The 13,045-nt window shown below is 43.9% G+C and overlaps 1 protein-coding gene across 2 annotated transcripts in view; it reads right to left on the reverse strand.

Annotated features, from left to right (window-relative positions):
* The window catches only part of LOC143806508 (uncharacterized), a 203,831-nt gene that overhangs the window by 40,439 nt on the left and 150,347 nt on the right, over positions 1 to 13,045 (reverse strand). For both annotated transcript variants that reach the window (XM_077287121.1, XM_077287122.1), the window contains 5 exons: positions 12,878 to 12,973; positions 10,573 to 10,665; positions 9,369 to 9,452; positions 1,225 to 1,320; positions 907 to 990 (listed from right to left, as the gene is read on the reverse strand). In XM_077287121.1, coding sequence (XP_077143236.1) covers positions 907 to 990; positions 1,225 to 1,320; positions 9,369 to 9,452; positions 10,573 to 10,665; positions 12,878 to 12,973 — 453 coding nt within the window. The remainder of the gene's footprint in view (positions 1 to 906; positions 991 to 1,224; positions 1,321 to 9,368; positions 9,453 to 10,572; positions 10,666 to 12,877; positions 12,974 to 13,045) is intronic.

Consider the following 13,045-nt stretch of genomic DNA (forward strand, 5'->3'; position numbering starts at 1 on the left):
GGTTAAAATTGATGGGAAGATGGATGGAGCCAAATACAGGACCATTCTTGAAGAAAACCTGTTGGAGTCTGCAAAAGACCTGAGACTGGTACGGAGATTTGTCTTCCAACAAGACAATGATCCCAAACATAAAGCAAAATTTACAATGGAATGGTTCACAAATAAATGTATCCAGGTGTTAGAATGGCCAAGTCAGAGTCCAGACCTCAATCCAATCGAGAATCTGTGGAAAGCTGAAAACTGCTGTTCACAAACGATCTCCATCAAACCTCATTGAGCTCGAGCTGTTTGCCAAGGAAGAATGGGCAAGAATTTCAGTCTCTCGATGTACAAAACTGATAGAGACATACCCCAAGCGACTTGCAGCTGTAATCGCAGCAAAAGGTGGCGCAATAAAGTATTAAGTTAAAGGGCCCGAATAATATTGCACTCCCCACTTTTCAGTTTTGGATTTTCCACAAAAATTTAAAATAACCAATACATTTCGTTCAACTTCACAATTGTGTTCCACTTGTTGTTGATTCTTCACCAAAAATTTACATTTGGTATCTCTATGTTTGAAGCATGATATGTGGGAAAAGGTTGAAAAGTTCCAGGGAGCCGAATACTTTCGCAAGGCACTGTATATTACAAAGGTTCTTATATTCACCTGTGTTATTGATTTATGTTTATCAAAAGTACAGATCCATTTTAAGAACTTAGCCAAGATCATCTAATACAGAGGAGAAATTACTTTTTCCTACAAAAGATTATTGCAGGGTTTGCCAGCCTTTTCGACCATTGAACCTTACGAAATATTTTTTTATTAGTGTCTAAAAACACCTAAAACACAATCACTACTGACTTTTACCAACAGGATCTTACTTTTCTCATGGACACAGTGTGTTAACTTATTGTGGTACTTACCCCCATTTCATGTCTGTGGATATCTGTGTTGACTCCCCCTGAAAACCTCTTTCGCTGCTGACTTGTTCAAGTTTATAGTTCGGCCTGCAAGAAGAAATCAGGTTGATCTAACAAAAGACAGAGCAGCTACAAACAAGCAATAAAACGCAATACTTCACAATACCGTGATATGATATCAATTTTTTTTTTATAAATGATGGAAAATACATGAAAACAGTACACAGTACTGCTAAATAGTTGTTGGATTTTCACTGTTGAATTTTATCATCAGAATCTTGCTGTACTTATGACTGCAATGTGTGGACTTGGTGTACTTACCCAAAACTCTCCTTAGATTTCATGATTGTCGAAATCTCTGTTGACTCCTCCTGGATTCCTTTCTTGCAGCTGATTTGTTCAAGTTTACTGTTCAACCTGCAAGAAAAACTCAGATTTATCTCACAAAAGACAAAACAAGTCATATTGCAAATTAACTAAAAATCACCATTTAAAATAAAAATTAACCAGTTAAGGGCCATTTTCCTTTCCTCCGTTCCTACATGCAATTTTATCGGCTCTAAAAAAATGTTCTTGCTTAGATATTCATATTTATGTCATTTTTAGATTTTTTTTTATTTGTTACTGATAGCGGGGAAAATGTAAAAAAAAATAGGTAAAATGTGTCTACTATTCCACTTTTTTGTTTATTTTATTTTTTCACAAGCACAAAGAATTGCTACATTACATTTTAAATAATGTACCCCTTTTAGTGGAAATTACTTATATATACTAGACATATTTAGTTTTTTTCCGACGGTGGAGCTAGAAACAGAGGTAAAATCTGTATTCAGTGAAGATAGACTTTACCATTACTGAGATAGAAGATGGCAGCTGCTGCTGATAAGATTCTATGCAGATAGGAGTGGGGAGTTATGTCTTTAGCTATTGCCTCTTTCTGTAGCAGCTGCCATCTCCTATCTCAGTAGTGTATCAATCTTTCTTCACTATTTTTATTATTTATTATTATAGCGCCATTTACATTTTAAATAATGTACCCCTTTTAGTGGAAATTTCTTTTATATACTAGACATGTTTGTTTTTTTTCCGACAGGGTGAAGCTAGAAACAGAGGTAAAATCCGTACTCAGTGAAGACAGACTTTCCCATTACTGAGATAGGAGATGGCAGCTGCTACTTATAAGATTCTATGCAGATAGGAGGGAGTTCTGTCTTTAGCTATTGCCTCTTTCTGTAGCAGCTGCCATCTCCTATGTCAGTAGTGTAACAATCTTTCTTCACTGAATACAGATTTTATCTAGGAATTGAAAATTTTGATAATGACTGATCAGTTCTAACTCAGTTCTAACAGAGAAAGAAGCAGATTTCTCTGATAAGATATAATACAAAGGTGCTAATTGTCATGCCGTTGCTGCCGCCGCCTCTCCCCACTGCAGCTCGCCGGGTGCGCGCACGCGTCGCATTCAGCTCTGCGCGTGCGCATATCTGATTCCTCTGTTGGCGCTCTTTCCTGTCCTCTCCGTCATCCTGGAGGACTGTAACCCGGAAGTAGCTCCCACGCTGCTATGTAAACTGCTTCCTGTTGCTCCTCTGTGCCTGATGTTCATTTGTGTTTACAAGTGCTTCTGGTCGCCTGTGGTCTCTGTGCGTTCCTAGCTCTCTGACCTTGGGTCTCCTTCTCTCTCTGCAGTACCCGCCTGTTTCCTGTGTTCCTGCCGTGTTCCTTCAGTTCCTTTTCCTCTGCGGTACCTGCCCGGCTCCTATATCCTTTCCTTGCTCCCGTCAGCCTCAGTGTCTCCATATTGTCCTGCCAGCCTCCGTGCCTCTGTAGCGTTCCCTTCTTCTCCCTCGTCTCAGTAGTTCCTTTCTGTTCCCTCTTTCCCTTTGTGCCTGCTGTGTACCTGTCTGATCTCAGTCGACCCTCCAGCTTCCGTGGCGATAGTCCCTCACGGGCCTGCCCCTAACTCTCCCTGTATAGGGGGCAGTCCACCTGGTCAGCTCGTCCGAGAGGGGTTCGTCGTCACGGTCCAGTTGGTCCACTCTCCGTTTTTCCCTGTTTGAATCGACACGCTCAATAGGACTGCACTCGGGTGACATCCGAGTGCAGCCAGATTCTTACAGCATCACAGTAACATCAGGCCATGGACCCCGCTGGAGTCTCCGCCACTCAAAAAGAGTTACTCTTTTTGCGTGAAAACCAGACTAGGATCATGTCATTTTTAAAGAATATGGAGTCTCGCCTAGCGGCTTTACAGCCTTCTGATCCTGGTATTGCTCCACAGTTGGTTGCCCTTCAGCAGGAGCTAGGTCTACAACGGGACACTCAGTCCCATATTTTGAATTTTATGGCCTCCATTAATGATCGGCTTCTCTCCCTCCAGAATGTGGCCTCTGTTTCCACTCCTGTCTCTGCGCCACAACTCTCGCCCCGACTTGCTAGACCTCCTCGGTATGGTGGGGATCCTAAAGCGTGCCGCGGCTTTCTTAATCAATGCCAGTTGCATTTTGAATTGTCTCCGCTACTTTATCCTACCGACCGAGCTAAGGTTGCTTTTATAGTATCCCATTTGGAGGGTGAGGCTTTGGCATGGGTTAATCCTCTCTGGGAGCGTGATGATCCTTTGGTCTCCCAACTCAATCTGTTCCTGGATACCTTCCGCAAGGTTTTTGATGAACCTGGTCGTCTGGTCTCTACCACTGAGTCCCTCTTTAACCTTTACCAGGGTACTCTCTCAGTAGCCCAGTACGCCATCCGTTTCCGGACTCTGTCCTCAAACCTTGGGTGGAATAATGAGGCTTTGGTTGGAGCGTTTTGGCGTGGTTTGTCTTCACGGATTAAGGATGAGCTGGCGGGACGGGACACTCCCACCTCTTTGGATGATCTTATCTCCTTGGCCATACGCATTGATCTGCGCTTTCAGGAGCGCACTCGCGAGCTTGCCAGAGAGAAGAGACCTCTTCGCCAGACCACTGTTGCTCGAGGGACTTGTTTTTCTCAAGCAGCCCCGGTGGCCTCTTCATCTTCTCCTGAACCCATGCAGGTCGATTGCTTTAAGTCTTCTGAGCAACGCCGCAAGGAGAGACTCGCACAAGGGCTTTATTTTTACTGCGGCAGTGTCTCTCATCTCTTACGCGCCTGTCCTCAGAAGCCGGGAAACGCCTCCGCCTAGGACAGATAAGAGAGGCCTTCCTAGGTGGTTATGATTCCTCTCCGCCTCTGGTTTTGTCTGTTATTCTACATTTAGGTTCTCGTCACTTTTCTCTGGAGGCTTATGTTGATTCAGGAGCGGCTGGGAACTTTGTTCAGCTCAAGGTTGTTAACAGGCTTGGGATACCAGTTAGACCCTTGGAGACTCCTAGACAAATAGCTTCCGTCGATGGTCAGCCTTTGCGGGAGACCGTCAACTTCATCGTGAGAAACTGGCCTTTTATGTTTTACCTTCTTTGTCTCATTCTTTCCTTTTGGGTCTTCCTTGGTTGAGAAATCACGAACCCACTCTGGACTGGCGTACTGGCGATGTTCTACGGTGGGGACAGTCTTGTCTGAACAGGTGCCTGCTTCCCGTTAAGCCTAAGCCTGCGTCCTCCTCTCGGTCTGCTTCGGAATCCGAGGGAATTCCTCCAGCCTATTGCGCTTTCTCGGACGTCTTTAACAAGAAGGAAGTGGAGATTTTGCCGCCACACCGCCCTTATGACTGCCCGATAGACCTTCTTCCTGGTTCTACTCCACCTAGAGGTCGTATTTACCAATTGTCTCCTACCGAGACTCAAGCCATGTCCGAATATATCCAAGAGAATCTGGCCAGAGGCTTCATTCGAAAGTCTTCCTCACCTGCAGGAGCTGGGTTCTTCTTCGTTAAAAAGAAGGACGGTTCTCTTCGCCCATGTATAGACTACCGGGGTATCAACACTATTACGATCAAAAACAAGTACCCACTTCCTCTCATACCAGAACTCTTTGATCGTCTACGTTGAGCACGAATCTTTACCAAATTGGATCTCAGAGGAGCTTATAATTTGATCCGTATCCGTTCCGGTGATGAGTGGAAGACTGCGTTTAATACCAGAGATGGTCATTATGAATATTTAGTTATGCCATTCAGTTTATGCAATGCACCCGCAGTCTTCCAGGAGTTCGTAAATGATGTTTTTCGGGATCTATTTTACACCTGTGTTGTAGTGTACTTGGACGATATCCTTGTGTTCTCTCCAGATCTGTCTACCCACAGAAGAGATGTACGGCAAGTACTTCAGCTTTTGAGAGAGAATCGGCTGTATGCAAAACTGGAAAAATGTGTCTTCGAACAGTCATCTCTACCCTTCTTGGGTTTCATCATTTCCGACGCTGGTTTGTGTATGGATCCGGGAAAAGTTTCTGCCGTACTCAACTGGCCACGTCCTCTTGGAGTGAAAGCAATTCAGCGATTTCTTGGATTTGCTAACTACTATTGGCAGTTTATCCCTCACTTTTCCTCTCTTTCAGCTCCAATCTCCTCCATGATTCGGAAGGGTGCCAATCCTCATCAGTGGTCGTCTGAGGCCGAAGAGGCTTTCCGGTCCATCAAGCAAGCCTTTGCCTCCGCTCCTATTCTTCATCGTCCAGTGGCCAAAAAACCCTTCATCCTTGAAGTAGATGCTTCTGCAATTGGAGCTGGAGCTGTGCTCTCGCAAAAATCCTCTTCTGGTCGTCTTGTGCCCTGTGTTTTTTCTCTCAAAGATCTTCTCCTCCTCAGAAAGAAATTATTCTATCGGTGATAAAGAACTTTTGGCAATCAGGTTAGCATTAGAGGAGTGGCGGTACCTCTTAGAAGGGTCTTTACATCGTTTTATAATCTACATAGATCACAAGAATCTGGCGTATATTCGTTCTGCGCAAAGACTTAATCCTCGGCAGGCCAGGTGGGCCTTGTTTTTCGCCAGGTTTGACTTCGAACTTCGTTTCTTGCCAAAACTCCAAAGCCGACGCTCTGTCTAGGTCATTCCAGGCGGTGGATATGGAGGAGGAGCCTGCGCACATCATCGATCCTGCCAGAGTCAACACGGTTGCTCCAGTCTCTCTCACTTCTTTGCCTCCAGGTAAGACCTTTGTCGCTGAAGGTAACAGGAGACGTGTCTTAATTTGGGGTCACGCCTCCAAACCTTTCGTTTGATCTCTCGTTTTTACTGGTGGCCAACGTTGTCTAAGGATGACCAAAGTTTTGTCGCCTCTTGTCCTTCCTGTGCCAAGAATAAGATTCCCAGGCAAATACCTTCCGGGCTTTTACATCCTTTGCCAGTACCTTCCACTCCGTGGCAACATTTATCTATGGATTTCATCACTGATCTGCCTCATTCTTCTGGTTACACCGTCATCTTCCTGGTTATGGACCGTTTCTCCAAGATGGCTCATTTCATCGCTCTTCCAGGTTTACCTTCTGCTCCCGAATTGGCAAAGATTTTTGTTCACCATATTTTTCGTCTTCATGGTCTTCCTTTACATATTGTTTCTGACCGAGGTGTTCAATTCACCGCCCGCTTCTGGAGATCCCTCTGCAAATCTATGAACATTTCGCTTGACTTTTCTTCGGCCTACCATCCACAGTCCAATGGCCAGGTGGAACGTACTAATCAGACCTTGGTAACTTATCTCCGTCATTTTTCCAATTCTCATCAGAATGATTGGTCTGACTTACTGCCATGGGCTGAGTTTTCTTACAATAACCATTCCAGCGAAGCCACTAACAAATCTCCATTTTTTATCGTCTACGGTCAACATCCTGGTCTTCCTTTTCTGGTTCCTCCTGTCTCTACTGTACCAGCGGCTGATCTTCTGTCTAGAGAGTTCTCCAGGGTCTGGCAGGAAACCAAGTCCGCCCTTGAGTTGGCTCAAGTTAGGATGAAGAGACATGCGGACAAAAGACGTCTCGATTCTCCTATATTCCATCCTGGGGACAAGGTTTGGGTTTCTTCTAAATTTATCCGTCTCAAAATCCCTTCACATAAGCTGGGTCCTCGCTATATCGGTCCATTCGAAGTTTTGTCTCGTATTAATGACGTTTCTTACAAACTTAAGTTGCCTGCCTCTCTGTGTATTTCTAATTCTTTTCATGTGTCTCTCCTTAAACCTGTAGTTTTTAATCAGTTTCATTCTTCTAACCTTAGTTCTCCTTCGCCTGTTTCCGAGGATGATGTCTTTGAAGTTAGGGACATTCTAGCCATGAAAAAACTTAGAGGGAAAACTTTGTTTTTGGTTGACTGGAAGGGTTTTGGTCCTGAGGAGAGGTCCTGGGAGCCTCGAGAGAACATTTGGGCTCCTCGTATTTTGTCCCGGTTTCTTTCTAGTCTTAAAAAGGAGGGGCGTAAAGACGGGGGTACTGTCATGCCGTTGCTGCCGCCGCCTCTCCCCACTGCAGCTCGCCGGGTGCGCACACTCGTCGCATTCAGCTCTGCGCGTGCGCACATCTGATTCCTCTGTTGGCACTCTTTCCTGTCCTCTTTGTCATCCTGGAGGACTGTAACCCGGAAGTAGCTCCCACGCTGCTATGTAAACTGCTTCCTGCTGCTCCTCTGTGCCTGATGTTCATTTGTGTTTACAAGTGCTTCTGGTCGCCTGTGGTCTCTGTGCATTCCTAGCTCTCTGACCTTGGGTCTCCTCCTCTCTCTGCAGTGCCCGCTTGTTTCCTGTGTTCCTGCCGTGTTCCTTCAGTTCCTTTTCCTCTGTGGTACCTGCCCGGCTCCTATATTCTTTCCTTGCTCCCGTCAGCCTCAGTGTCTCCATATTGTCCTGCCAGCCTCCGTGCCTCTGTAGCGTTCCCTTCTTCTCCCTCGTCTCAGTAGTTCCTTTCTGTTCCCTCTTTCCCTTTGTGCCTGCTGTGTACCCGTCTGATCTCAGTCGACCCTCCAGCTTCCGTGGCGATAGTCCCTCACGGGCCTGCCCCTAACTCTCCCTGTATAGGGGGCGGTCCACCTGGTCAGCTCGTCCGAGAGGGGTTCGTCGTCACGGTCCAGTGGGTCCACTCTCCATTTTTCCCTGTTTGAATCGACACGCTCAATAGGACTGCACTCGGGTGACATCCGAGTGCAGCCAGATTCTTACAGCATCACACTAATTTTCATGTGTATTATTGATTTGTGAAAAAAATTTAAAATGCCAGTTACTCTTTCAGTCTCCCTGTGCATGCTTTCTCTCCCTGCTCCTCAGTTCTTCCACTCCCTCTCCATAGAGTATATGGCGCTTTGTCACATATCATCTGTAGTCTGTCTTCTCTAAGCAAGATGAATTTGGGCTGATTTTTCAGAATGGATGACAAGTTTAGGAGGAGGGGGGAGACTAAGAAATTGCTGGTAAGTTGGGAAGGAAGCTGGTAAGATATATTACAAAGTTTCTTATATTCGCCTGTGTGTTGTGAATTCCGTTCTTGGGCTCCCTCCGGTGGTTGTAAATGGCACTTTTGTGAATTCTGCCCTTGGGCTCCCTCCGGTGGTTTTAAGTGGAACTGCTGCTCCTTGGATTTAGCTTAGCAGCTGCTTCCACTGATCGTCTCTCCTGCTCTGCTATTTAGCCTGGCTCTGATCTTCAGCCAGTGCCAGCTGTCAATGTTTCTTGGTTGGATTCAGATCTCTCCTTGGATTTCCTTGATAGTCGGTCCTGTTCAGCAAAGATAAGTCCTTGCATGTCATTTGTTGTCCTCTTGCTGTGGACTTAATCATTCAGCTAATTTTATGTTTGCTCTAGTCCAGCTTGTCAGTATTCTATATTCAGTTAAGCTGGAAGCTCTGGGGAAGCAGATTTGCCCTCCACACCGTTAGTCAGGTGTGGAGATTTTTTGTAAACTCTGTGATGGATTTTTTTAGCTTTTAATACTGACCGCACAGTACCCTTTCCTATTCTGTCTATCTAGTTTGAAGTGGCCTCCTTTGCTAAATCCTGTTTTCATTCTGTGTATGTCATTTCCCTCTCCACTCACAGTCCATATTTGTGGGGGGCTGTCTGTCCTTTGGGAGCTTTCTCTGAGGCAAGATAGCTTTCCTGTTTCCATGTTTAGGGGTAGCTAGTTCTCCGGCTGTGATGAGATGTCTAGGGAGTGACAGGAACATTCCACGGCTACTTCTAGTGTTGTGTTAGGTTCAGGAACTGCGGTCAGTAAAGATACCATCTCCTCAGAGCTCGTCCCATGTTGCTCCTTAACCACCAGGTCATAACACCTGTGCTATTGATTTGTTTATCGAAAGTACAGTTCCATTTTAAGAACTTAGCCAAGATCATCTAATACAGAGATTACTTTTTCCTCCAAAAGATTATTGCAGGGTTTCCCAGCCTTTTCGACCATTGAACACCCAAGTGGAAAAAATGTACCTTTTTGCACCTTACTAAGTATTTTTTTATAAGTGGCTAAAATCGCCTAAAAGCACTATCACTATTGACTTTTACCAACAGGATCATACTTTTCTCATGGGCACAGTGTGTCAGCTTATTGCGGTACTTACCCCCATTTCTTATCTGTGGATATCTGTGTAGACTCCCCCTGAAAATCTCTTTCGCTGCTGACTTGTTCAAGTTTACAGTTCGGCCTGCAAGAAGTACTTAGGTTGATCTCACAAAAGACAAAGCAGCTTAAAACAAGTAAACGCAATACTTCACAATACCGTGATATGAGCGTAGCATGGGCAGGGTATTGGCGGTAGTTGGCAAGGTGACGCCCACATGTCAAATTCACCAGTGACATCACTTACTCAAGAAATGTACGTCAGCCCCAGCTGGTGTACATTTATGGCAACAGCACACACTGGATATCAGAAGCGCTTGATTCATTGAGCAGCGCATGAAGTTCAATGTACTCCAGCGAGCACTTCATTAAGACTGGCGTGCGCTATGCCAGTGTTAATGAATCGCCCCCAAAGTCTTTGTTTTGCCTATATTTGGCATGTCAGCAGGTATGAGCTGGGACTGAAATTCAGCCCTGGCATTTGCAATCACACAAGCCCATGTTGTCCCCGTTTCCAAGCACCAGGTGTGGATATTTTACTAATATTACCCTGGATGGAGGCAAGCAAGATTTACTATAACACCAAATTTTCTAAAGATATCTGTGGCCTGCTGGGGTAAGTGACGGAGTCAGCGACTTTGTGCTTCACAACTCTTAACAGTATGGGTGTCTTGAGAACACCGATTCTGTTAACAATGTAGCAGACAAGGCAGCCTACAACCAGACAGGCCCTTCTGGCATTTGCCAGAATTGCCAGAAGGCCAGTTCGGCCCTGGGTATCAGCATAGATAAATAAATAATGTTAGGGAATCTTCAATACTATTTTAGTAATTCATTAAAATAAGAGACTGCAGTTTTAAGCAGTTTCATAGTTTCCAATGAAAATGTATTTTCCCCTCTGAACAACATCTTATAGTTTGTACATAGAATTAATCATCATAGGTTGCATTATGTGCAGTATTTTGAACTATTCTTCTGCAGGCTGCATTAAAGACCAGAGTCAGTAGACTGACCCTTAGCAGCTTATCTTACTTTTTCAGTCAACGGGCAGCTCTATCAATAATTTTTTTTTTATAAATGACGAAAAATACATGAAAACAACACACAATACTGATAAATAGTTGTTGGATTTTCAATGTTGAATTTTAGTATCAGAATCTTGCTGTATTTATGACTGCAATGTGTGGACTTGTTGCTGTACTTACCCAAAACTCTCCTTAGATTTCAAGATTGTCGAAATCTCTGAGTCCTCCTGGATTCCTTTCTTGCAGCTGATTTGTTCAAGTTTACTGTTCAACCTAAAAGAAAAACTCAGATTGATCTCACAAAAGACAAAACTGCTAAAAAGAAAACAAGTTCTAATGCAAATTAACTATAAATCACCATTAAAATCAAAATTACAGTAAACAGTTAAGGGCCATTTTCCTTTTCTCTGTTCCTACATGCAGTTTTAACAGCTCTAAAAAAAAATTTCTTGTTTGGATATTCATATTTATGTCATTTTTATATCTTTTTTTATTTGTTACTGATAACGGGGAAAATGTAAAAAAAACCCAGTAGGTAATATGTGTCTATTATTCCACTTTTTTGTTTATTTTATTTTTGTTCACAAGCACAAAGAATTGCTATATTACGGTACATTTTAAATAATGTACCCCTTTTAGTGGAAATTATTTTTATATACTAGACATTTTTTTTATACGGTGTGGAGCTAGAAACAGAGATTCGAACTGACGGTGTTTTATTTATTTTCTATTATTTATTTTATTTATTAATTTAGCTTTCTTTAATTTCTATAATTATTTTCATGTACTTCACACATTGTGCACACCATGAGGTCTCAAAAGACCATTAGGGGGCACTTTGACATATTAATACTTTCTTTTTATTGCTGATTTTTCCTGTAAATGGGGCTGGTATATTAGTCCCAGTTTCAAATGAAGGTCAGCCTCCTGCCTGCACAGCAGAGTTGGCTGGATTTACTAGGAACCATCAGCTCCTGTTCTATCCCTACTCTCAGTGATCACTGGGTCTGGAGGAGGAAGCACCATCAGTGCTTCCTAATCCGTATACACAGTGCTTGGTCAGTGTTGTATTTACAGTGATTGGTGAGATAAAACACAGTAATAAAACCTTTTCTGTGTGGAGTCTGGGTGTGTCTGACAGTTTGCACCCTTCCTCTAGACCTGCATGAACTGTACAAGCAGCTTTCTCTGCATTGACTTTTTTAGAGTGTAAGTGAAGAGTAAAGTGTGGACTGCCCAGACATTTAAAGCCTATGAGTGGTCCAGAAGTAGTTAAGCAATATTACACTCTAAGGGCTCATTTCCACATGCGAGGCACACGTCCGTATCTCGCATGTGGAAACCAAGCTCTGGCGCCGGCACTTTGGAGCGGAGCTGTGCAGCTCCATTTGTCCCTTTGCGGCCGCACGCTCCGCTCTGGAGTGCCGGCTCCACAGCTTGGTTTCCACATGCGAGATACGGACGTGTGCCTCGCATGTGGAAATGAGCCCTAAGGGTATGTCTCCACGGTACGGATGGGCGGCGGTATCGCCGCAGCGGCGAAGCCGCTCGGCGCTAAGCCCCGCCCCCTTAATGGGACGCGATCATGCCGGATGTGTTAACTCTTCACATCCGGGATGATCGCTCTCTCCCATAGGGCCCTGTGATATGCCTTGCGGGGACGCTGCGTCCCCGCAAGGTGTACGGGCATGCTGCGATCTGAAAAGACGCGCAGCATGTCCGGAGTCGCAGGGCCGCCGCGTGCGGGTTTCCACGCATAGTGGACACGGGATTTCATCAAATCCCCTCCACTATGCAGGAACATCTGGACGCTGCTTGTTTGATGCTGCAGCGCTGCGCAGCGTCAAACAAGCAGCGTTTCCTGAACGTGGAAACATACCCTAAGGCTTCCGTCACCCTAGCAGTATTTGGTCAGTATTTTACATCAGTATTTGTAAGCCAAAACCAGGAGAGGAACAATTAGAGGAAAAGTATAATAGAAACATATGCACCACTTCTGTATTTATCACCCCCTCCTGGTTTTGGCTTACAAATACTGATGTAAAATACTGACCAAATACTGCTAGTGTGATGGCAGCCTAATAAAAATAAGTACCATATGTGCTCACTGAATAAAAAAAAACAATGTGGTAAAATAAGTAACACCCAAAGTAAGCAATTTGCCCCATATACAGAAGTGACTGCCACTTAATCTATATATATCCTCATCTTATAACATAATGCTCATTATTATAAAATTAAGTTACGTTTTTTTAAAAAAAGATAAGATCACAGCAATGTTTTTTCAAACTTTTCAGCTTTGGGGCATGCTGGTGGAAAAAAGTTATCTCTTGGATGCCCACAAAATAATAATATTTTACAAATAACTAAAAACACAGCACATGGAAGCTTTAAATAACTGTTGGCTTTTTGCTCCAGAATCTTAATTCACTCATGTATTATGTGTAAACTCATTTACAACGTGTAAACCTATTGCCGCACTTACCCCCAATTCTCCTTAGATATCATGTCTGTGGAAATCTTTGTTGGCTCCTTTTGAAATTCTCTTTCGTAGCTTATTTGTTTAAGTTGACTGTTCAGCCTAGAAGAAGAATTCTGGTTAATCCTTCTAAATCTGTACCCCCAAAAATAGGTATTGCATACCGATCAATTT

The sequence above is a fragment of the Ranitomeya variabilis genome, chromosome 2, assembly GCF_051348905.1.
Source record: "Ranitomeya variabilis isolate aRanVar5 chromosome 2, aRanVar5.hap1, whole genome shotgun sequence".
Taxonomy (NCBI): Eukaryota; Metazoa; Chordata; class Amphibia; order Anura; family Dendrobatidae; genus Ranitomeya; species Ranitomeya variabilis.